The 26,784-nt window shown below is 42.8% G+C and overlaps 1 protein-coding gene across 3 annotated transcripts in view; it reads left to right on the plus strand.

The window, feature by feature from the left end:
• sos2 (son of sevenless homolog 2 (Drosophila)) overlaps window positions 1-17,356 on the plus strand; it is a 165,754-nt gene extending 148,398 nt beyond the window's left edge. Inside the window, exons 21-24 of one of the 3 annotated variants that reach the window (XM_070879245.1) lie at window positions 3,899-3,952; window positions 9,934-9,975; window positions 10,927-11,024; window positions 15,542-17,356. In XM_070879245.1, the coding sequence (XP_070735346.1) occupies window positions 3,899-3,952; window positions 9,934-9,975; window positions 10,927-11,024; window positions 15,542-16,015 (668 nt within the window). In that variant the 3' untranslated portion in view covers window positions 16,016-17,356. Of the gene's footprint in view, window positions 1-3,898; window positions 3,953-5,515; window positions 5,671-5,900; window positions 6,539-9,933; window positions 9,976-10,926; window positions 11,025-15,541 lie in introns of those variants that run through there. The other 2 variants (XM_070879246.1, XR_011593122.1) reach the window with 2 other exon arrangements.
• Window positions 17,357-26,784: the final 9,428 nt, after the last annotated feature.

Here is a 26,784-nt window from a genome sequence, read left to right on the forward strand (position 1 = left end):
GATTGTTTCTGAGAACAGTATGTTACAGAACCTACAAGGGAGCAAGCTATCTTAGATCTGGTCCTGTGTAATGAGACATGAATATTAAACAATCTCCTAGTAAAAGATCCTCTCGGAATGAGTGATCACAGTATGGTTAAATTTGTAATACAGATTGAGGGTGAGGAAGTAGAGTCTCAAACGAGCGTACTATGCTTAAACAAAGGGGACTACAGTGGGATGAGGACAGAGTTAGCTAAAGTAGACTAGGAACACAGACTAAACGGTGGCACAATTGAGGAACAGTGGCGGACTTTTAAGGAGCTCTTTCATAGTGCTCAACAAAAATATATTCCAGTGAAAAAGAAGGGCGGGAAGAGAAGGGATAACCAGCCGTGGATAACCAAGGAAATAAAGGAGAGTATCAAATTAAAAACCAAAGCGTATAAGGTGGCCAAGGTTAGTGAGGAAACTAGAAGATTGGGAAAATTTTAAACGACAGCAAAGAATGACTAAGAAAGCAATAAAGAAAGGAAAGATAGATTACGAAAGTAAACTTGCGCAAAACATAAAAACAGATAGTAAACGTTTTTACCGATATATAAAATGGAAGAGAGTGACTAAAGTAAATGTTGGTCCCTTAGAAGATGAGCAGGGGGATTTAATAATGGGAAATGTGGAAATGGCTGAGACCTTAAACAATTATTTTGCTTCGGTCTTCACAGTGGAAGACACAAAAACCATGCCAAATATTGCTGGTCACGGGAATGTGGAATGTGGGAAGGGAGGAGCTTGAGACAATCACTATCACTCGGGAGGTAGTGCTGGACATGCTAATGGGACTCAAGGTAGACAAGTCCCCTGGTCCTGATGAAATGCATCCCAGGGTATTAAGAGATGGCAGAAGTTATAGCAGATGCATTTGTTATAATCTACCAAAATTCTCTGGACTCTGGGGAGGTACCATCGGATTGGAAAGCAGCTAATGTAATGCCTCTGTTTAAAAAAGGGGGCAGACAAAAGGCAGGTAACTATAGGCTGGTTAGTTTAACATCTGTAGTGGGGAAAATGCTTGAAGCTATTATTAAGGAAGAAATAGCGGGACATCTAGATAGGAATAGTGCAATCAAGCAGACGCAACATGGATTCATGAAGGGGAAATCATGTTTAACTAATTTACTGGAATTCTTTGAGGATATAACGAGCATGGTGGATAGAGGTGTACCGATGGATGTGGTGTATTTAGATTTCCAAAAGGCATTCGATAAGGTGCCACACAAAAGGTTACTGCAGAAGATAAAGGTACGCGGAGTCAGAGGAAATGTATTAGCATGGATCGAGAATTGGCTGGCGAACAGAAAGCAGAGAGTGGGGATAAATGGGTCCTTTTCGGGTTGGAAATCGGTGGTTAGTGGTGTGCCACAGGGATCGGTGCTGGGACCACAACTGTTTACAATATACATAGATGACCTGGAAGAGGGGAAAAAGTGTAGTGTAACAAAATTTGCAGATAACACAAAGATTAGTGGGAAAGCGGGTTGTGTAGAGGACACAGAGAGGCTGCAAAGAGATTTAGATAGGTTAAGCGAATGGGCTAAGGTTTGGCAGATGGAATACAGTGTCGGAAAGTGTGAGGTCATCCACCTTGGGGAAAAAAAAACAGTAAAAGTGAATATTATTTGAATGGGGAGAAACTACAACATGCTGCGCTGCAGAGGAACCTGGGGGTCCTTGTGCATGAATCCCAAAAAGTTAGTTTGCAAGTGCAGCAGGTAATTAGGAAGGCGAATGGAATGTTGGCCTTCATTGCGAGAGGGATGGAGTACAAAAGCAGGGAGGTCCTGCTGCAACTGTACAGGGTATTGGTGAGGCCGCACCTGGAGTACTGCGTGCAGTTTTGGTCACCTTACTAAGGATATACTAGCTTTGGAGGGGTACAGAGATGATTCACTAGGCTGATTCCGGAGATGAGGGGGTTACCTTATGATGATAGATTGAGTGGACTGGGTCTTTACTCGTTGGAGTTCAGAAGGATGAGGGGTGATCTTATAGAAACATTTAAAATAATGAAAGGGATAGACAAAATAGAGGCAGAAAGGTTGTTTCCACTGGTCAGGGAGACTAGAACTAGGGGGCACAGCCTCAAAATACGGGGGAGCCAATTTAAAACCGAGTTGAGAAGGAATTTCTTCTCCCAGAGGGTTGTGAATCTGTGGAATTCTCTGCCCAAGGAAGCAGTTGAGGCTAGCTCATTAAATGTATTCAAATTACAGATAGATAGATTTTTAACCAATAACGGAATTAAGGGTTATGGGGAGTGGGCGGGTAAGTGGAGCTGAGTCCACGACCAGATCAGCCATGATCTTTTGAATGGCGGAGCAGGCTCGAGGGGCTAGATGGCCTACTCCTGTTCCTAATTCATATGTTCTTATGTCCCCTTAAAAGCATAACGTTTCAAGTGGAGTTTTGTCATTCGAATCTTTTGGTGGAATATTTGGGAATCCTCGGGTATATTTTTCAAAACTCCCCAACAGTCTCATAGGTAATGGCATTGACTGGTTTTGCAATAAACCATACAAGCCAGAAGGTTTAATTCACGATACGTGCTGAGTTAGTTCATTTCAGCCGCGACAATAGTGGATACCTTTGGGGTCACAACGGAAAAGAATTGGTGTTAATGCAGAACTCCATTTATGTATATTTGATCGAGTGCAGCATCAGAATTGGTTGTAATACCCTCCATAGTCACATAACCTGCCGACACATTACATTTTTGCTTATGCACAAGAAATTATTACTTGAGGTACTGGAGGACAGGTAGTACCCGTCTAACAATAACTCGGCTAAAGTTGGTATTTTGAGGAGAGTAGGTTAAAAATGAATTTTAAAATTGTACTTTGCCTTACTTAAAATGATTGATTCATAAATATTAGGACAGATACATGGTAGGGACAATAGTCACACAGACCATGATCCAGAACTTTTTAGCGGTTCTTGGACAAGACACCAATTAGGCAGCAGTCAGTATATTTGAGCAATAGATCAAGATTTATTAAGCTTACAGCGTAATGTACTTAACAACAGCCGATAGTTTAACGAGTAGCTCGCAGCCCTTGCTCTCTGGAACTTCTCGGACACAGGTGACATCGTCTCCAGTCTGTTCCAGTTCTTTCAGCAGTCCCTGTGTAAAGCTATTCCATGAGTATCGATGTTTTAACCTATTTCTTATCAGAGGTTTGCTTGGCCAGTGTCCATATATGTTTTTTTTTAACAAAATCATCTTTTTTAATTGGTTCTAGTGGTCAAAATACCATTGTCACTCAGGCCTGAGATAGTATCTTCGCCACTCCTGTCTCCAGTAATTTTTCATCAACCCTACTTTGTCCATGTTATACATTATTTTACCTCACTGGAATTCGCCTTATCACTTTTACTCCAAACAAGCAGTGCCCGATCTGGTACCAAAGGCCCATTTTAAACTCTCTCTAGTCTTGGATGGTGCCCACACTATCTCACTTTAATCTTGATGGGTACCTTAATTCCAATGATCTGCCTTATTTTCTGTTTCTTTAGAATAACTAAATTTCAAATATTTTTGAAATGTTTTGTTAAACAAACTCTAATTTCTACTCTGCATGTTATTTAACAATTTGACCTTCACTAGCAGCCTGTGGCTGCTTGTTATCTGCTCAATCAAAAGCTGCTTTGACTGCCTTTGCGTACATTCAAACAATTTCTAACATTCCCATGTCAGCAGAGAATCATGGGTAAGATTAGCTGGTCAATGACTACTATTGAATCTATACATATATGATTCCTATCTACTACGAATCTCTAATCCTCTAATACCAGCCCATACAGTGACTAATGTTCTGGCTGCTGTGTTTATCACTTCCACTTATTTGTGTGTTTTCTGCAGGTGGTTCAAGTTCAATCTGCTCCACAATCTTTGCTCCTGTTCATATTGCTGGTGGTATGTGAGCCCATGCTGGGTTTTTAAATGTCTCCACTTCTGCTGTTGGCTTTTTTGGGCTAGACTTTCCACTATGATCACTATCGTCCAAAAATGGGCGATATTTCCGGCCTTCGTGCTTATTTTATTTTTCAGGATCGCTGGAATAGCGCCCATTTTAAAAACTGCTAGTTTCACCTTTTTAATTTGGGCGATAGCCTTAGCAATGTGAAATAGGTCTTAGCAATGTATTCAGTCGTGCAAGGCAGGCGTCCATAGCAACGGTTGTTCTGTGCATGCGCGTTTTTTTTCAGCAAAGAACTTTTCCCGTGGCTCAGGAGGTCAGGGGTCATCTGCGCATGATCAGAAGACAAAGAGCGAGAGAAGGAAGGTGGAAAGAAGTGTGTGCAGTGTGTAAGATGTCAAACGAAGAATCTACAGATAAGAGTATGCAGCAGGAGCTTTCAGGGAGAAGGAGGGTGAAAACATTCTCTAATGAGGCCCTGGTGAATGAAGTGGAAAATCGGTGGGGCCAATTAACCCAGGGTAGGCATAGGAAACCTCCCCCGCATTTATCAAAAAATATGGGGCGATATCACTGCCCTGGTATCATCGGTGGCCCACGATAGGCGTGAGGCAGACCAGTGCCGCAAGCAGTGGAACAGTCTCGTTGCATCGGCAAGAGTTAAGTATTCAATTATTACATTTTAAATTGTAATGATGCAATGACTCATTAATTAGAATGTCAATCTGCTGGATTGTAATTAAGCTGCGTAATCTTGGGTAGCTTCCCTGCTAAGATTTGGACTGGGGTCGGCACCTGCGCCATTTAAGTCTAATTTTGCTGAGATACCTTACATTTAATGAACAGTATTATTATTTAAAGGCTTTGATCGAAAATGTGAAAACAGACAGACAGCAAACATTCGGCATTTCTACCATTTTAGTTTAGAAGGAGAATTCTTGTGTGCTGTGAGCAACTCTTTAACTTGGGCACCTTCTCCTTTTTGGTTTCGTTGCTGGATGGGGTACGACTGAGCACTGAGAGGTCCAGTCAGCTTTACCTGAACTGTGTGAGTCTCTCCGGCTGCTGTCACTCACACAGTGACCCAGCCTGGACTGGGGGAGAGCTGCCCTGGCTCACTGCCTGCCCTGGGACACTTTGGGACATTAGCTCCGAGCACAGCCCTTGGACACGGTGCCCCCTCCCATTACAGTACTGTCATTGCCGAGCTCACCAGCGGTCTTGATGTCCCCCTCTCCTGGGGGCCCTCCATCGATTCAAATAAACCGACTACCTCCCCTCAGGCACCGAATGGCACGGCCCGTGGATGGGACCTTTCCTGGAGATTGTACGCAAGATGTTTGGTGTTAAGTATTAGTTCATAAACATGATCTTATTAAATATTTTCTCTGAACATAGATGTTATAACCATGTATCCATTGTGGATACAAACCGTATTAGCATATAACCTTAAAGATGAATAGCATGTGGGGTGACTAATTGTGGATTACAATATCTGTTGTGTTTCCATAATAGTACCAAGTCAATTAGCTTATGCCATGCTCTTGTCATGTTTGCAGAGGAAGCTATCTAAGAATCATGCCGAGCAGGGGCGAACTGGAGGAGGGCCTGCTGAGCTGCACCCTCACCGATCTGGAGGAACGTGCCGCAGCATTAGTGGGCACCCATAATCGTTCTGCCATCCATGGTGGTGAAGATCCCGTTGTTGTGCCACGTGAGTAATGTGTAAAGCAGTGGTAATTTAAAGTAATTTAATGGCATTTGGTTATAATATATGAATAATGTAATGTTATGCATGCAATTTCTGTGCTCTCATGTTAATCATATGTGACGTCACTTGTTCACATTTATTGCAGTAGTGTTGCTCCTCGTACATATGCCTGCGCAACGCAAGCATTCTCATGTCTCCCCTTGTTTTCTAATAACCTCAATTATGTTTTCCAGCTCCCCAGGCGCAACGGGAGGCCCCTGCAGCAACACCAGTACCGCTGCAGGTCGTGATCACTACGGGTGACGAACAGCAAAGTGAGGAGGAAGAGGACGAAATCGAGCCTGATGTCTTATCTGTGGTACCTGCGGCCTCGTCATCCTCAATGGATGAAGTAGCAGGGCCAAGCAGCTTGCAGTAGGCCACTCCAAATCGTCCAGTGCCCATGCCGACCCCGCGGAGGTTGAGTCGGCGAGGTAGGCACGCACTGCGATGGGCAGATGTTAATGAGGACATGGTGTCACTGTCGAGGGTGAGCGTCGACATAGGTCAAGAGCTCCTCCAGGTGCTTGGTGGGTTGACCGGCAACATTGCCGCACTGTCTGCAAGAATAACGGAGGGCATGGAGCAGATAGTTGCGGCAATGGAGCGAACGACCGACTCTGTCGATGCCTTGCGGCACGCGATAGTTTCAGGATACAGCACTGCACCCCAAGGTGCCGTACCACCAACCAGCACGACAAATGCGAGACGGGAGGAAGAATTTCTTCGCAAATGTCTTCTCCTCCATTCACTGAGGTAATTCTGCCGACGTCACCCAACCACAGCAGCAGCCCTTGAGGTGCTCTGCTGCAAGACGTCTTGGTCCCATTACTTAGGGATTACGTGGGAAAAGGGGGATTACAACAAGGGGGGGGGGGGTCGGTCAAGTAACAGGAGGGCAGTGTGGCCGCAGGTAGGGAGTGGGGGGCTGTATATTATTATCTTTTTTAAATGTTGACTGTTGGGGATGGTGGGAGGGTGTTGTTATATTGTTGTGTTAACATTTTTGTTCAGTTTTGGAGATTGGTGGGGTGGGGGGGATTCTATATGTTTGTTAAATAAATGTTTAAAGTACCTGTGAAATTATTAAAATGTTTTATTTAGCTTTACAATTGTTGTGAAGTATCTTCTAATAACATATGGTAAAACATCAATACAAGGGTTGCAAGCCATGGCCAGGCAAGGATGAAATGAAACGCAACTGTAACTGTCACCAACGTAACTTCACACCAAGTGTTCATTTATAAGCTGCTGACGCAAGAGTTTTGCAGCTGCGAAACTACCATGGGGCTTTTCTAGTGATGTGGTGGGGGATGGGTTCATCACCAGGCTGATTGTCCTCCCCGAGGTCCCCGTCTTCCTCCTAGTCTTCCTCTTCCACCGCCCCTCTCTTCTGAGGTGGACCGGTGGTCCCATCTGGCAATTGTTGGCCTCTCCTGATAGCTAGGTTATGCAACAATGCAGCATACCACAATGAACTCAGCGACCTGCTCAATGTGATATTGTAGGTTGCCTCCTGAGTGGTCCAGGCATCTGAAGCACTGCTTCATCACTCCAATTGTCTTTTCAATGGCATTGCGTGTAGCTATATGGCTTTCGTTGTAGAGTTTCTCTGCTCCTGTCTGGGGCTTATGCAGGGGGGTCATGTGCCATCTAGCAAGGCCATATCCTTCATCCCCCCAGCATCCAACCGTGACCTTGTGGCTGACTCTTAAACAGGTCAGAGACAGTGCTCTCACACGAGGTGTGCATCATGGATGCTCCCTGGAAAATTTGCATTTACTGCCATGATTATTTGCTTGAGGTCGACAACGAGCTGCACATTCAGGAGTGGAATCCCTTTCGGTTCCGAAACACCTCTGCATCCTGTAAAGGTGCTCACAGGGCGATGTGCGTACAGTCTATTGCTCCCTTCACTTTGGAGAAGTTTGCTATTCTTGAGAAACCCAAAGCCCCCTCGCTCTGTGCCTCCCTGGTCATAGGAAAATTTATAAAGTCCATCCTGCATGCGTAAAGGGCTTCAGTCACCTGTCGAATGCAACAATGTATGACCTGCTGAGAGATTACCGCAAATGTCACCAGCTGAGCCCTGAAAGGAGCCTGATGCTTAGAAGGAAAGTGCCGCAGTAACCTTAACCTCAACGGGCAGTGCAGTCCTGATGGTGCTGGTAGGCTGCAGATCTCCCTTAATTAGCTGGCATATCTCACTGATGACCCCCTTTCAGAATCGCAGCCTTCTAACGCACGTGTTATTGGACAAGTCCAGGTATGATCGCTTATCCCTGTAAATGCGTTGGGTGTTTCGTCTCCTCCTCATGAGCAGTATGCCATCTCTTTGGGTACATCTTCAATAAACCTTCTCCCATCTCTATTCTGCAGCATGTGATTAGTCATCAATACTGGTTGAGAAATTATAGGCCACATCACTATAAATGCCCTTAATCTCTCCTCTTAATTTGTCCTCAACAAATACAGATGTGATTAGATGATTGGCAAGAGTCAAAAACGCCCTTAAAATCACTCTCAAATTGCTTCTCCTGACAAGCACTTCAAGCCGCCTTTTATTAAAGATCCAGAGTGCCGAGTTAAGGTCAGGTGATTGCAGCTTTTTCAGGGTCTTTTTAGGCCGGTGATCATTTGGCCGAATTATGGACAAAATGCCGAAAGTAGCGCTCGGCAATAATCGGGTGCTACTTTCCATTATAACCAGTATTCTCGGCCATGCACAGGATGACGTCATAACTTTTTTTTGAAATAGGCCGGGTGATGCAGCTCATTACTGTATGTCGAAAGTTACGCTGGCAATAAATGGGTTACAATCGGGCAGTAGTTTCCATTTTTCATCAAAAATGGGCGATAGCCTGAATCTCAGCGTTTAAATGGGCAATGATGTGCCGAAAGTCTAGCCCAACTTGTTTTCTTGACTGGCCTCTTCATAGTCTACTTGTATGAATGTTAATTTGATGCTTTTGTCTGGCTATGATTACTTAGCAGATAATTCTAACCATCTGAATAACAAATTTTCTCAATAATCTGAAGATTATGAATACTTATCTTATCACTTTGTATCTACAAAGATGAGTGTTAGTATTTATGATCATCTCATTGTTTGCTACCATAGTTGCAATTAAATGCCACTAAAGTAATATTCTGATGCAATTTTCACAAAGCCTTTCAAATACCTTCATTTTATTTGCAATTGCCCAGTGATATGACAGACTCGCACTTTTGTTCATATCGTTGCATTAGCTAAACATATGTTGAATCCTATTGTAAAAGATGCATTTACATCAAGTTTTGTGTTATAACAGTGTGCATTACTAATATCTACACATCTAATTAAAAGGCTTGTGTATAGCACATCACATATTAAATATGTAGGGTGGCACCATAAATGTGTCTGTAGCAGAAATATGTGTCACAATTTTCTGTTTAGCTCAAATAACAACTATCTATTAAATGAACCATACTGATTAGCTCAAATACATATCTGGAAAGGTACTAGTCATGAATATAGATCCTGCACAAAACCAACCAACATTCCAGCAGAAGTTAGCACATGAATGAACCAATTGTGCCATTCAATTTAGTTTTTCAAATTAGTTTGTCACCTTAATGATTTCTGACCCAACTAAATATAAAGCTCTATAAATAACATTTATATTAGGATTAATAAAAAGGAATATGACAATTTGGGGTGAAAAATGCTAAAGGTATCCATAAAACTAACCACTATGTTAAAAAAGAATCTCTGAGAACAGTTACCATTACAGTTTTCAGCATTATTCAACAAGTAAGCCCTTTCCTCCCTCAAGGTCCAGTGGTTATTCATTTTAAAAATCTGAAACTCAATTTCCCCCTGTCCACGTTACCCTGTTGTGCCCCACTTTCCAGGCCCCGATGTGCTTCTCTTCCTGGTTCAAAATGAGACCATGGGGATGCACTGCTGTCACTCGGCTGTGTGTGAGCCATACTGTGGGAGATCAGCTAAAATTTAATTAAAATGTTATTGGTTTGATGCAGAAACTTTTGGCATTCAACAAGGTAAGCCTATAATTTGCATGTATATCTCCATGGAACATGATTTATAATTTAATGGGGTTATGTTGATTTAGAATAAAAAGATTCCATTCCATTTGTATAAATCACTGTGTTCTGACATAATTTATGTTGTTGTGACTTAATTATCAGTCATACTTCTAAAACATTTGTCATTTTCCTTTACAGGTAGTAACAGCATTTTTGCACCTGTCTTGCTGCCACCATCCAGTAAGTTGAACACATTTACCTTTCACCTTCATCAGTTGCTGATGAAATTTAAAATGATGTTGAGTATTTGTTACTCAATTAAATCCCTCCATGGCCTCGCTCCTATCTCTGCAACCTTCTCCAGTCCTAGAGCCCTCCCCGAACTCCCCATAAGCGTCAGCTATGGCTCAGTTGGTAGCACACTCGCCTCTGAGTCAGAAGATTGTGGCTTCAAGTCCCACTCCAGAGAGTTGAGCACAAAAATCTAGGTTGACGCTCCAATGCAGTACTGTCGGAGGTGCCGTTTTTCGAATGAGACGCTCTCTCAGGTGGACGTAAAAGATTGCATGGCACTATTTCGAAGAAGAGCAGGTGAGTTATCCCAGGTGTCCTAGCCAATATTTATCCCTCAATCAACATAACAAAAACAAATTATCTGGTCATTATCACACAGCTGTTTGTAGGAGCTTGCTGTGCACAATTGTCTGCCACATTTCCTACATTGCAACAGTGATTACACTTCAAAACGTGCTTCATTGGCTGTAAAGCGCTTTGAGAGGTCCTAAGATCGTGAAAGGCACTATATAAATGCAAGTTTGTTCCTTTCATTCCTCTGACACAGGCCTTTTGTGCATCCTCCACTCCCTTCGTCCCACCATTGGCAGCGGTGCTTTCAGCTGTCTAGACCCCATGCTCTGGAATTCCTCCTTAAATACCTTCGCCTGCACCTTCCTCTCCATCTTTAAGACCCTCATTAAAATACCTCTGATCAAGCTTTTGGTCACTCTTTCTAACATCTACTTTGGCTCAGCAACAGTTTTTGGCAGTCTTTTGTGAAGCACCTTTGGGAATTTTCTACGTTAAATTGGCTATATAAATGCAAGTTACTGTTTTTTTGGGGAGGGAGGGGCTATTAAAATATAAACATGATATAAATGATTTTCATTTAATCTCTCCTTTAACTGTTTCCAGAATCCATTTTAAGTCTTAATAAGCCAAGTGAAGACTCACCGACTCCTCCACCTCTTCCCCAACGAAGGAAGCCTGACCTAGACGTGGCAAATTCTAAGGTAAAGGAAGTACTGTACCTCATGGTACAATGTGGAATAATACTGAAATAATAATTTCTTTCTTCTTTAGGTTTCCTCCAGATAGTATAGGAATAAACCTAGTTTGATTGTTTCTGGGGAAATCCTGTGTGTAGCATGCATATAAAAAAAATTATGACAGATAATGTAACATGTCATCTCCTACTTCCACCTTGTATAAAATTCTTGGGCTGGAATCATAGTGGCAGTTTTTCCCCAGCTAAAATGCTACTCTTACTGCATTTCTCACTGAATAATTGGGAAAATCTCATCTGCAAGCTCAGTGCCCAATCTTGTTCCCATATGGCTCAGTTCATATGGGAACAATCACCAACTATGCTATCTAGGTGGCTGTTTCAGAGAGAGCCATTAACATAAGAACATAAGAAATAGGAGCAGGAGTAGGCCATACAGCCCCTCGAGCCTGCTACGCCATTCAATATCATGGCCAATCATCGACCTCAACTCCACTTTCCCGCCCGATCTCCATATCCCTTGATTCGCCTTGACTCCAAAAATCTATCAATCCCAGCCTTGAATATATTCAGAGACTCATCATCCACAGCCCTCTAGGGCAGAGAATTTCAAAGATTCACAATCCTCTGAGTGAAGAAATTCCTCCTCATCTTTGTCTTAAATGGCTTACCCCTTATCCTATGCCCCCTAGTTCTAGACACTCCAGCCAGGGGAAACGACCTCTCAGCATCTACCCTGTCAATCCCTTTCAGAATCTTGTATGTTTCAATCAGATCACGTCTCATTCTTCTAAACACCAGAGAGTATAGGCCCATTCTACAAAATCTCTCATCATAAGACAGCCCTCTCATCCCAGGAATCAATCTAGTGAACCTCCGTTGTACCGCCTCCAAGGCAAATAAATCCTTTCTTAGATTAGGAGACCCAAACTGTGCACAATACTCCAGGTATGGTCTCACCAAGGCCCTTTACAATAGTAAGACTTCCTTATTCTTATACTCCAAACCCCTTGCAATAAAGGGCAACATGCTATTTTCCTTCCTTATTGCTTGCTGTACCTGCATGCTAACTTTCTGTGTTTCTTGCATAAGGACACCCAAATCTCTCTGAACACCAACATTTAAAAGTTTCTCACCATTTAAAAAAATATTCTGTTTTTTTTTATTCTTCCTACCAAAGTGAATAACCTCGCATTTCCCTACATTATACTCCGTCTGCCACCTTACTGCCCACTCAATTAGTCTATCTATATCCCTTTGCAGACTCTTTGTGTTCTCCTCACAGCTTACTGTCCCACCTAGCTTTGTATCATCAGCAAACTTGGATACGTTATACACGATCCCTTCATCTAGGTCATTAATATAGATTGTAAATAGCGGAAGCCCCAGCAGTGATCCTTGCGGCACCCCACTAATTACAGCCTGTCAACCTGAAAAAGACCCGTTCATTCCTGCTCTGTTTTCTGTCTGTTAACCAATCCTCTATCCATGCTAATACATTACCTCCAATCCCATGAGCCCTTATCTTATGTAATAGCCTTTTATGTGGTACCTTATCGAATGCCTTTTGGAAATCCAAATATACTACAGCCACTGGTTCCCCTTTATCTACCCTGCTAGTTACATTCTCCAAAAAAACTCTGTTAAACACCATTTCCTTTTCATAAAACCATGTTGACGCTGCCTAATCATGTTATGATTTTCTAAGTGCCCCAATACCACTTCCTTTACAGTAGATTCCAACATTTTCCTGATGACTGATGTCATGCTTAACTGGCCTGTAGTTCCCTGTTTTTTCTCTCCCTCCTTTCTTGAATAGCAATGTTACATTTGCTACCTTCCAATCTGCTGGGACCGTTCTAGAATCTAGGGAATTTTGAAAGATCAAAACCAAAGCATCCACTATCTCTGCAGCCACCTCTTTTAGAACCCTGGGAGGTAGGCCGTCAGGTCCAGGGGATTTGTCGGCTTTTAGTCCCATTAGTTTCTCTAGTATTTTTTCTCTACTTATATTAATTACATGAAGTTCCTCATCCTTATTAGACCTTGGTTCCCCACCATTTTAGATAAGTAGGTTAATCAAATAGAACACAAACTAAGGGACCTGAAGCACAAAATTTCAATTTACATTCAGCTCACTGCCATTATCAGTGGCTCCTTTTGATCAGATTCTGTCCCTCTATTTTACATAATTGCTGTTTTCACTCTGCTGAAAAAGCTCACCCTCAACTCCTTTGTTCTCTCCAGTGAATTCCCTTTCCATCCTAAAATTTTCATAGATGTAGTCACCTGGCTCTATGCTCCCTTTCCCATTGCTGCCTTTCAGTCACGTTTGCAACCTGCCCACTACACCTGAGACAGTCTTGGTTAGTTATCTGATTCTTGGTGACTCCAGCCATGGTTCACTGTCTCTCCTTGTCCTCTGCAGCCTTTCCATTGTATTTGACACAGGTGACCACTCCATTGTCATCCACCATCTCTCTTCCTTGGTATACCCATGACCATGTTCCTGCTTCGTTTCAATATTACCTGTCCACTGTAGTCATTATAGCTTCTACAATGGCATCTCTTGGCTTGCCTTTTCCAGGAAAATATGCTGCCGCTTGGTGACTTCATCTGTCGGCATGAAGTCAGGTTCTATATGTATGCTTATGAAATAATGCATACATTTACGACACTGCTCCACCTCTCCATCACCGCCCTCCACTACGTGATCAAAGTCTATTTGTTTGTCTGACATTGTGGTGGATAATTAAGACCTATTCCAACTTACCAAATCCATCCAATTAAGCCCTTGCTAAAAGCCCCTCATCATAGCCTGTGACTCCAATCCTCTCCCCATCAGCTCACTCGGGTTGAATCTGTCAGTGTGCAACCTTGGTGTCTCGTTTATACCTGAGCTGTGTTTTAACCCTTACATCACCATCCACCTCCACCTTTACCTGACTCAAGCTGTCACTGAAATTTGCATCTGTGCTTTCATCCTTCCAGGTTCAAATTTTCCAATACTCTGCTTACTGGCCTCCTGAATTGCATCCTATTTAAATTACAACTTGTCCAAAATCTGCCTCTTGCATCCTTTCCTGCTCCCCTATCACCTCCATTGTCAGTATAATAACAGCAACAACTTGAATTTATATAGCTCCTTTACCATAGTAAAATGTCCCAAGGTGCTTCACCGAAGCGTTAATAACAAAATTTAACACTGAGCCACATGTGATATTGGGACAGGAACTTAGCCAAAGAGGTAGATTTTAAGGAGCGTCTTAAAGGAGGAGAGAGAGCTAGAGAAGTGAAGAGGTTTATGGAAGGAATTCCAGAGCTTATGGCCTAGGCAGCTGAAGGCACAGCCACCAGTGGTGGAACGATTAAAATTGGGGATGCACAAGAGATCAGAATTGGAGGAGCGCAGAGATCTCGGAGTGTTGTAGGGCTGGAGGAGGTCACAGAGGTGAAATAGGGCAAGGCCATGGAAGGATTTGAAAACAAGAATGAGAATTTTAAAATTAAAGCAAGCACAGGGGTGATTGGTGAATGGGACTTGATGCGAGTTAGGATACGGGCAGCTGAGTTTTGGATGAGCTCAAGTTTTTGGAGGGTGGAAAATGGAGGGTTGTCCAGGAGAGCATTGGAGTAGTCAAGTCTAGAGGCAACAAAGGCATGGATGAGGGTTTCAGCAGCAGATGAGCTGAGGCAGGGTTCGGAGATGGGTGATGTTACGGAGGTGGAAGTTGGCTTCCCTGCCCCAGCAGATTGAATTCAAAAGCCTTATCCTCATTTACAAATCTTTCCCTGGCCTTAACTCAGCAGTCTCCTCTAGCCCCATGCGCCAATGCGTTCTTTCAACACCAGCCTGCTTTGCATCTTGTCCTTTCCTCATTCCACATTCTGAATGCATTTCCTAAACCCTTCCACTCTTTATCAAAAGCCTCCTCAAAACATACCTCTTTGACTATGCCTTTGGTCATCTCCCCATAAATTTTCTCTTGCATCAACATCAGTTCTCGCCTTCCTAAGTCGCTTTGGGATATTATACAATATTAGATATGAATGCTATTTGTTGTCATTGTGTAAAGAACCAAATCAGTTTGTCAGACTTGGTGAGTTTTTGGTGTTGTAAGAGGCATAAATGAGTGTAAGCGAGGAATTGAACCTGTCACATTCCTGGTTTATATGGGTCAGTTCCTCATTGGACAACCTGCTTACTGAATGAGAAATCCAGATAGTTTCTCTAGGTTATTCCTGTTGATTTTCCCTTTGATCCTAACACAAGTTGTTGTATAATAGTTCAGCTATATGATTTGTGTAGGAAACACATCTACACATGGCTAAATGTGGTATTTGCTTGAAGTGGATGTCCTGCACAAATATGGAATAAAAAAAGAGATTTGTTCACCATTGTAGCCCTTACAAATACTGATGCTGTTTTTGCCCTTTTAGTTGAATTTTCAATATTTCACTGTTGACATTTCTCACTAATTAGTTGGAAGAAATTCTGATTTGAATTTATCTCTCTATTTACAGATTCCAGATAGTCCTCCTGCTATTCCACCCCGGCTGCCTAGGATTCCCGTATTATGTGGTCCCTCTGATGGGCCACTACACAGCGCGCCTCCACCTCCTCCAAGGGATCCACTGCCTGATACACCTCCACCCATACCAACAAGGCCTCCTGAGATCTTCATGAATGATCCCTTTAATCTTCAGCCAGCACCAAAGGGCCGCCTTCATCGGGATCAAGATTGGTATAGAGAATCCAGCGCTAACCTCATTTCTCCTAGTACTCCTCCTCCTCCGACACCTTCTCCCAGGGTTATGCGGCATTGTTCTAACCACAACAACCCGACTTATCCTTCTGCTCCACCTGTACCTCCCAGACAGAACTCTAGTCCACAGCTGCCAAAACTTCCACCAAAGACTTACAAACGAGAGTTATCACATCCTCCTTTGCACAGAGGTGGACTGCCATTGCTGGAAAATGCAGAAATTCCTCACTGACACTAAATTTTCTTGCCAGCACTGTGGGAAATCAGGCATCTGTATTAAGGCACTGGGGCAAGAAAATGTATTGCTGTTTTTTACCTTTTTTGTCGTCTTGTTAGTAGCTGTGCACTCGAAGATTGTGCAATTAAGAAACTGATATTGGAGTAAAACTGAATCTTCATGTTTCTTTCATTTAGACCACAGCACAGTTCACTGTTGTGATCTCCTCTCAGGTGATCAGTAGCATTTTCTTTCCTCAGACTTGCAGTGCCAACATAATTACCTTGAAGTGTAACACAAGTTTGCATTTGCACTGTACAAATGAATTAAATTATTTGAATCAATCATTGCACTGAGCCAATGAGATAAATCCTTGAGACTTATTTGAGCTCTAGTGGCCTTGTTAAGTGATGGAATTTTACAGACATCAAGAAGGTTATTATAATGCTGATCATGTGTGACTATTCAATTGTTAGTATGGGCTTTACAGATAGTTTACCGATGCAGTAAATATTTGCAGATCACCTATGGACTGAGAGAGTTTATGAAATATAGCGCTTTTTCAAATTGTTGTTTCTGTATCTCAAGTTCTATTGGTTGGCTGCTGCAAATATTAGACAAGAAATTATAACACTAATTTGGAATTTTTGAATGGGAAAAGCTGTCTAACCTGCACTAGTATGTAGGATACTGTAGTTTGGTTTATGAAAAACAAGCAGTAATAACAAAAGAAATTAAGAATTTCTTTCACTAATTGTTGTAAGCATGCATCTTTTTTCAGATGTGCCTTTTGATTTCATTTGCAAGCAAGAGTATCTTCAATTATCAAGTCACCTAAGCGCTCAAAAGTGAGAACAAAAGTAATATACATGAATGTACAGTTTTGTTTTTACTGTATACATACAGATAATGACAGCTGTTTTGTATAGACTGAACTGAATTACATAAACAGTCTGCTATCTGTATGTAAAGCCAGAATCTTAACTGCTGTGGATCAAGAACAAACAAAAAATCCTTCTGATGCAAATCTCAGTGCTAAACTGGCTCTGCTGTAGCATTTTGTTAAATCTTCTATAGACTTCTTTCAGTATTGTATTTCAACCAGCATACACTTCAAAGCTTTACTAAAAAAATTAAATATAGTAGCTATGAATTAAAATTGCCTACTTGCCATTATAACTGGTGGTGTATGAAAAGGTGAAGGAATTTGTTGTTTACCAGTAGTGTTGTAGCTGCTTTTCTGAAGTGGCAGTAATGATGGTCTTTTCATTTAATGTTATGTGGCCTTTCAACTGTACTTTGTATCTGTGTCCTTAATAAGATCAATAAATTACTCAGTCTTAATTTTTACTTAAACATTCAAAATTGTCTGTCACTTTTAACAATTCATTTGAATGTATTAATTTGTTCATGTTTTTAAATATTTGTGTCTGAAATTGCATTTAGATGTATTTCTGGGCGATGCAGTGGCTCTCACCTCTGGTTATGTGTCTCAGTGAGGACATGGTTCCAAGGAAACTATGTTCCACTGAAGTTAAATGTTGCTGCTGGTATTCATCTTGCTGTTTTGTGAATTAAGTCCACTTGCAAAAGATGCAGCTGGAAACCTTGAAAAGCTCTCTGAATAAGGCTGCAACCAACCAAAATCTTTGTTTGTAACATCATTATTTGATCTCTGGTTTTAAAGTATGCACACCATTTAGATATGAATGATCGTGCATTCATGCATCACTAGACTCAAGATAGTACCTGAAAGTGCCTGCTAAAATTACCCATTGTAAAAGGTGATTTTCTGACAGAAAATGGATATAGATTTTTCTGTTAGGATAAGAACTAAAGATGGGAAACTACTTGGTTTAAAAAAGGGAAAGGTGTATCTAGAATACAAGAATAGGAAATGTTGCTGCAAAATTTCTACAAAAATAATTTTTTTGCAATTATATATTTTCAATTTTTTAGATGCAAAATTATCTGACATGATCTGCTATAGCTGTACGCTTTCATCTTTACACAATAAAAGTAGTCAGTAATGTTCTATTTACAGACATATTATGTACCGATATCAAACCATTGATAATCTATGCAAGTTGCTGTGATGTGCTTGTTTCTTTTAGTAATGCTTCTTCAAGTCAACTGATCCCATTGTAATTCTGGTCATTCATCATATTGTAGCAAGCACTGAGAGAGCACCTTCACCATCCAGACTGCAGCAGTTCAAAAAGGCAACTCACCACCACCTTCTCAAGGAAAATTAGGGATGGGCAATAAATGCAGGCCTTGCCAGCGACGCCCACATCCCATGAACAAATAAAAACAAAAGAATCCTCTCCCAGTCATGTGATGTGCAATGACACAACAAAGCCCAGTACAAAGAGCGGAAGGATCGAACGACAAATCAAGCACCCCACCCACCCGTCCCTCCATCCACCATTTGCTCCATCTGTGACAGAAAATTTTAGTGTGGAAGCAAGTCATCCTCGACTGCGGGGGACTGCCAAAGAAGAGAAGAGCGGATAGCATCATTCATGCAAAAACACCTTGTACTTCTAAAAAAAATTTTAAGACTTTCATTTATATAACACCTTTCGCGACCACCGGATCTCCCAAAACGCCTTATAACCAATGAAATACTTTTTTAAGTAGTCACTGTTGTAGGAAACGCGGCAGCCAATTTGTGCACAGCATGCTCCCACAAATAGCAATGTGATGATGACCAGATAATCTGTTTTAGCAATGTTGATTGAGGAATAAATATTGACCAGGCCACCAGGGATAACTCTTCGGCTCTTCTTCAAAATAGAGCCATGGGATCTTTTATGTCCACCTGAGAGAGCAGACAGGGCCTCGGTTTAATGTCTCATCTGAAGGATAGCACCTCTGACAGTGCAGCACGTCCTCCATACTGCACTGATGTGTCAGCCTAGATTTTTGTGCTCAAGTCTTTGGAGTGGGCTTGAACCCACAACCTTCTGACTCGGAGGTGAGGGCTGACACTTAATATATAGTGCCTTTTAATGTGGTGAAACATTGCAAAATGCTTCACATGAGCGTTATCAAATAAATTTTGACACTGAGCCACATAAGGACTTGGTCAAAGTTTTAAGGAGCATCTTAAAGGTGGATCGGCTTGAGAGAATTCCAGAGCTTAGGGTCTCGACAGCTGAAGGCACGAACGCCAATGGTGGAGCAATGAAAATTGGGAATGCTTAAGAGGCCAGTATTGGAGGAGTGCAGAGATCTCGGAGGGTTGTAGGGCTGGAGGAGGTTACAGAGATAGGGAGGGGAGAGGCCATGGAGGGATTTGAAAACAAAGATGAGAATTTTAAAATTGAGTCATTGCGTGACTGCGCAGGGGTGATGGGTGCATGGGACTTTGTGTGAGTTAGGATAAGGGCAGAAAAACTTTGCATGAGCTCAAGTTGATGGGAGGGTGCAAGGTAGGAGGTCGGCCAGGAGAGAATTGGTATAGTTGTGTCTTGAAATAACAGTTGCATGGATGACGGTTTCAGCAGCTGAGGATCTGAGGCAGGGGCGGAGGCGGGCAATGTTACGGAGGTGGAAATAGGCAGTCCTGATGTTGGAGAGGATATGGAGTCAGAAACTCAGCTTGGGGTCAAATAGGATGTCAAGGTCATGACCGGTCTGGTTTCGCCTCAAACAAGGACCAAGGAGAGTATAGGAAGTATGAGGTGCAAACTTGGACGAAGAGTTTATTTTAAACAGATTAGTGCATGTTTTTATCACATACATTTTTAGGTGATTCTAACCTGCTTGACTTTCAGTCTTAAAATTTTGCACGTCTCAGGGAAGCATACTTTCACCCATTATGATTCACATCTTAGACAGACGTCACCAAAAGCAGTGTTCTTGTCGCTAATTAAACTACCTTTGTTGCAGTGGTTAACTGAAGGACAAATGCCAAAAAATTACTGCATGCTTATACGAGCAGATTTACACAGTGGGCAGATCATTTGTGTTAAAAACAGAAAATGCATCTGTGGAGAGAGAAACCGAGTTCATGTTTCAGGTCGATGACTTTTCATCAGAATTGTGTGTTAACTTCAATGCTGAAAAGTTCATCAACTGAGAAAGATTTGACTAATAATACACAGCCACTATAATGGTTTTGAATTATTTTCAGTTGCAAATATTCAGCTCCTTGAGATTTTATCATACCTAAGCTGAGGCAAGTGGTGGGGAAAGTTGGCAGAAATTAGCCTGTATCCACCTAGTGATAGAATGCTGCATTTGTCAAGATACTAAAGAAAGCCTTTTTCTTGATCTTGAATTTAATACTCTCCAATTTAATACACATTAGTAAATTGGAGGTAACCTGCTTCATGCCAGAATAGGTCAGTCCAGTAGAGGACCACTGCAGGAGTTGGTCATTAAGTTGGACTTGAAACTTTCTGCCAAGAATGCAAACTGCTACAAAGATGCTTCAACATTCTGATGAAAGGTCATCGACCTGAAACATTAACGCTATTTCTCTCTCCATAGATAATGCCTGACCTGTTTCGAGCATTTTCTCTCTTTATTTCAGATTTCTAGCATCTAAAGTATTTTGCTTTTGCTGCAACATTCTCATTTTTAAAGAATGCCATCTGCAATCCTTTTACAAACGTTTCTTCTACCTGTGCATCTCGCATCTAATTTAAAACCCTTGTTAAGAGCGTAAGAAATAGTAGGAGAAGGCCATATGACCCCTCCAGCCTGCTTCACCATTCACTAAGATCATGACTGATCTTCAACTTCACTTTCCTGCCTGATCCCTATAGACCTTGATTCCCTTAAGAGTTTAAAAAAATCTATTGATCTCATCCAAGAACCATGACAATTTTCTCAGAGATATCTTCACTGATTTCCTTCTCAGCCTCTGTGAGTGATTTTTTATCCTCAGTGATTTCAACCTCCATTTCAACTCCTCTTTCTCTTGGAGTTCACTGCCTTCCTATCCTCCCTTAATCACTCCCTCCATATAAACTCCCCTATCTCTATTCACAGCCTTACCATGTCACGTGGCCACGCTAATCCCATCGTGTTAATCATAGATATGGCTAACTCTGATCATTTTCTTGTATCATTCTACAGCCATATCCCTCTCCAAAACCCTTCTTCCTTCCATATCCAGCCCTGGAAAAAAACTCTCCCAATTCACTTACAACTGTACTTTCAAAATCACAATTGTCCAGCCTTTAGCTTTCCATTCACCACAATATTTCTGCAGCTACCAATCTGCTCAACCACACCCTCACCTCCACCTTTGATGCCCTCGTCCTTATTAAAACTATTACTCTCTCTCACCCTGGTCATTCCCCTGGTATGGCCCTCATCTCTGCTCTGTTAAATCCAAGGGCCACACACTTGAATGTACATAGTGGACAACTGGTTTAGTCATTCAGTCAGATCTGACTGGACCACATAAAGCAATATCGGGTCTTCCTCCCCTCTGCCAAAACTGCTCACTATTACAGGATCATCCTGGAATGCAAAGACAACACCGGGCTTCTTTTCTCTACTGACGTCTTAAACCCCTCCTCCACCCTCACCTCCAACAAGTGCGTGGAACTCATGATCTTTTTTGTCATTAAGATTGGGACCATCTGTTCAGCAATGTTCTCTGTCATTTTTTTGGGGGTGGGCAGCCCATTCAAATTACCACAAATTTGCGGGTTTTATCATTAGAACGCCATGGAGCCGGCTGTGTGGGAGCTGCAAATCGCAGCTAAACAGGAACGTTGCCATTCAGCTACCTATGCCGCTTCCCACCCTTCCCCTAGCCCAGCGGGCCAAACTTCCTCTAATGTTCCCCCCTGCCCTAGCCCTGAACTTGCATCATTCTCTACTTTCCTAACTCTCCTGATGCCGTCTCTGAACTCATCTTTCCATGAGACCCATCTCCTGCTCCCCATCCCTATTCCCACTAAACTGCTGACCACCCAACTTGCCTTCCTGGCACCCATGTTAGCTGATATTGTTAATGGTTCTCACTCCTCAGGTACTGGCACCCTCTTCTTCAAATCTGCCGTCGTCATCCCTCTCCTCAAAAAAACAACCCTTGACCCCTTTGTCCTTGCAAACTACTGCCCCATTTCCAACCTCCCTTTCCTCTCCAAAGTCCTATTTCCACCTCCGTAACATCACTTGACTGCCCCTGCCTCAGTCATTGCTGTTGGAACCCTCATCCATGCCTTTGTTACCTTTAGACCCAACTATTCCAATGCACTCCTCGGCAGCATCCGATCTTTCACCCTCAGTAAACTTGAGCTCATCCAAAACCCTGCTGCTCATGTCCTAACTCGCACCAAATCTAGTTCACCCATTACCTCTGTGCTCGCTGAGCTACATTGGCTCCCGGTTAAGCAACGCCTCATATTAAAAATTCTCATCCTTGTTTTCAAATCCCTCACGGCCTTGCCCTTCCCTACATCTCTGTAACCTCCTCCAGCCGTACAACCCTCCGAGATATCTGCGCTCCTCCAATTCTGGTCTTTTGCGCATCCCCAATTTTAATTCCACCATTGGAGGCTGTGCCTTCAGCTGCTGAGGCTTAAGCTCTGTAATTCCCTCCCTAAATCTCATCGCCTCTCCACCTCTTTCCTCCTTTAAGATGTTTCTTAAAATCTACCTCTTTCACCAAGCTTTTAGTTATCTGCCCTAATATCTCCTTATGTGGTTTGGTGTCAAATTTTGTTTGATGACACACCTGTGAAGCGCCTTGGGATGTTTTATGACGTTAAAGACGCTATATAAATACAAGTTGTTGTTGTGCTACATGATGCTGTTGCTCAGAATTCTGTTCTTTGTTTCAGTGTAGAGTTAGCCACCATTTGCCGAAATAGTTCTGAGCATGCACTACTAGGCTATAGGAAATGTGCTTATCACCCTAGTAAAATTTATTTGTCTTTCTGTATTCCCAGCAACCACTGCAGACATATATCCTTGCCACTGTTGTCTTTTGACTTTCCAAGTCCATATTTGTAATCTTCAATCCCATTCACAACCAGATAATTATACAGCTTTTTATATTTGTTCCAAAAACATTGTTCCTTTTGATAGTTCAATTTCCAAATAATACCAAAGATACCAAGGTTTGAGGAGAGCCATCCTCAAATGTTCCTGCATGAATATGTAATGAAAATCTCAAGACATTGTCAGTAGTCCTGAGATTCTCATTACAGTACATGCCCATGTTGCACAGTTCACACTAAACACAAATGTGGTTAGGGTGAGAAGCAAGGTGCAAGGGTGTTATAATTGGTGTGGTCGAGTTTTCGATTATTTCCATGAGTTGTAGCAACTCAATCCGGGCGAAATCTACCTGGTGCGGTAATGTTTCCAGTTTAGCCACAATTGGGAAATTATGTTTGAAATTGAACTGATTAGGTTAGGCTTCAAGTTTCCGCTAAAAAATGTTTGCATAACCCCAAACAAAATCTTCCATGAACCAACACAATCGGGCAGCGTAATAGAACATAATTGTTTATTTTCTTTCCATTAAGAAGTATTACTTGTTGTATTTAACAGTGGTAACCTGGTATAGTTTTATACTGAACCATTTAATAGCTTCATTGGTGCCCCCTAGTCAGTTTCTTAGTAAATTAAATATTTTTTGATATGCAAAAACTTTTATAACGTGCCTGTGCACTAAAGAAAATGAACATAATTTGAAAAGCCTTCCAGAATAAGAGCAATTGGTAGAATCTCTCAATTTTGATCGGGGGCAGTGGCCAGATTTGTGGACGTGCCTGGAGTCATAGAATCATAGACTGGTAACAGCACAGAAGGAGGCCATTGGGCCCGTTGAGCCCTTGCCGGCTCTCCAACTGAGCTTCAGCTAGTCCCACTCCCCTGCCCTTTCCCCATAGCCCTGCAAATATTTTTCCTTCAGGTACTTATCCAATTCCCTTTTGAAAGCCATGATTGAGTCTGCCTCCACCATCCTTTCAGGCCGTGCATCCCAATCCTAACCACTCGCCACTCGCTGCGTAAGAAAGTTTTTCCTCATGCCGCCTTTGGTTCTTCCACCTTGAATCTGTGTCCTCTGGTTCTCGACCCTTTCATCAATGGGAACAGTTTCTACTCTGTCTAGACCCCTCATGATTTTGAACACCTCTATCAAATCTCCTTTCAATCTTCCCTGCTCTAAGGAGAACACCCCCAACCTCTCCTGTCTATCCACATAACTGAAGTCCCTCATCCCTCGAACCATTCTTGTAAATCTTTTCTGCACCCTCTCTAAAGCCTTCACATCCTTCCTAAGGTGCAGTGCCCAGAATTGGATACAATACCCCAGTTAAGTCAAGCAAATTGAATCTTGAACCAGGGTAAAAGATCACGGAAAGTACAACCGTATTTGGGTTTGGGCGTAACTCATTTATATTTAAAATTCCCATATCTTTTACCTGGTTTGGCCTATTACGCCCGGATTGTGCTGATATAACTAGCGAACACTCAACCTCATCGATTTTAGTTCCCTTACAGCCTCCTGCTCACCCTAACCTGCTGGTATGGATCCACATTGTTCCACGATTGACAAACCTTTACGACCCGCATGCTTTTGAGAGCTGTGGGTAGCGAGTTATCTTGCATTATTCTTCCTCTTCTCTAATTGTCACTGATCAAATTCAAATTAACAAAAGTGCCCCCTTACAATGAGGTCCAAATTGTCAGTAAACTAAAGGAAAAATGTGTTAAGTTATAACATTATTGGCCGTGGAAAGTAAGCTGTGAGGACGCAAAGAGACTGCGGAGAGATTTAATTTGTTAAGTTTCTGTTAATTTTGCTTTGTTAGTTTTATTAGTTGTGCCCCTTTAAGAAGGGGCCAATTGCTTCCTCCTAATTGCCATCAATTAAGTTTTAATCAAAAGAGTTGAAACCTCTTGCAAGTTTGGCCTGACTGCCTGTCTCTCGGGGCTATGTTTGTGCCCAGGTGTCCTTGAAGATGGAGCACGTGGTGTCCACCAGCACTCTTGAGGCCTTCTGTGACTGGTGGGCACCGGAAGGACTGGAGTGCATCATCACTCCAAGGAATAGTATTTTACTTTAATTTGTTAAGTTTCTTTTTCATTTTTTAAGTTACAGTTTTTACTGGATGTGCCCCATTTAACTTCAAATAGGCAACTGCTTGATATAGAGAGGAATTGCAACCTCTCCCATTTGTGTGGGTTATTCTCAGCTCCCCTGTGATTACACCCTGGATGCGCTTATTTGTACTGCCAAAATGGCTACCACGCTCCACTCTTTGTCTACGATTAGTCCCCTTGGAGGATAAGCCACACTCTGAAGTTTCACTGGAATGTGTAACTGAAACCGCCCATCTCAAGGTCTCACTGACTTTGCAAATTGTAACGCGATCCACTTTGACTTCCTAAAGCGACAGAGGACAGAGCTTCCCAGAAGACAGCCAAAGTCCTGTACCCCAGTCCCAGTACATCCCTCCCCCAGCCGAAGTGCCTTACCCCAGTCCCAGTACATCCCTCCCCCAGCAGAAGTGCCTTACCCCAGTCCAAGTGCATCCTCCCCACCCCCCCACCCCCACCATAGATGGGGCATTGTGTATGGATTGTTAACGGGTTTATTGGGTATGAAGTGAATCGTGACAGTGTCATGACTTCTGGATATTATCCACTCCACCGATGTCCCTTGTAGGGGGTTGGAAGAACCTGATGCGTCTTCCCTGAGTTCCCCCTCTCGCTTCCGATTTCCCCCCCACTGCCATCTCTCTCTCTTCCCCCCCCCCCCCGCCCCAGCCTCCCTCACTCTCTGCCCACCCTGTCTCCCTCTCTCCCAGTCTCCCCCCAGCCTCTCTCATTCTCCCCACAGCCTCTCTCTCGATCGCGGCCTCAGGCTGGGGGTGGAGGGGGGAGGCCGAGGCCGGGGCCTGAGCAGGCGAAGAGAGTCAGAGCCTCAGGTCCTGCTTCTTGGCACCACGTGCATGGAATGATTCGGCCAGGAGGGGGCGGAGCTTGACAGGACTGGCTTGTCAAAAAAGTGCGGTACAAATAGTTACATCGTTTCAGGCTGTAGCTGAGTCTCTGGGCATGGCCAAGGTGGCCATCAACCGGTCCAGGCAGCGGGCAGTCGAGGGGGTCGTCAGCCTGACTGCCTGCCTCTCTTCCGCTGGTACATTCTGTTGTGTATGTATATAAACTTCACCAATATGTAAGACTTGCCACTAGGGGGAACACCTGTGGGAGACCTAAGGGTCACCTGTGCATCCTGAGGCAAGCAGGTATAAAAGGTGATCCACCATGTTGCTTCCCCACTCTGGAGTCTGAATACAGAGACCAAGGTCACAACAGTTTGAGCTTACAATATAGTCTTGTGGATTTATTCTGAACATAACAAATTGGCGACGAGTAATGGATCACGAACTTTCACACGGTAATGGTATTCTTGAGAGATTTGTTGAGGGTGATGATTGGGAAGCCTTCATTGAGCGCCTCGACCAGTACTTTGTGGCCAACAAACTGGACAAGGCTGAGATGGCGATCAAGCGCAGGGCGATTCTCCTCACCATATGTGAGTCTTCGATATATGGCCTCCTCAAAAATCTGCTGGCACCGGACAAATCAACGGACAAGACTTACACAGAGCTGTGTATGCTGTGTACCTCAAGCTGAAGGAGAGCATCTTAATGGCCAGGTATCGCTTTTACACGCACCATCACTCCGAGGGCCAGAATGTGGCGAGTTTTGTCGCTGGCCTAAGACTTCTTGCAGGACAATGCGAATTTGCAGGATCTTTGGGGGAAATGTTGCAGGACATTTTCGTGCTTGGA

The sequence above is a fragment of the Pristiophorus japonicus genome, chromosome 4, assembly GCF_044704955.1.
Source record: "Pristiophorus japonicus isolate sPriJap1 chromosome 4, sPriJap1.hap1, whole genome shotgun sequence".
Classification (NCBI taxonomy): Eukaryota; Metazoa; Chordata; class Chondrichthyes; family Pristiophoridae; genus Pristiophorus; species Pristiophorus japonicus.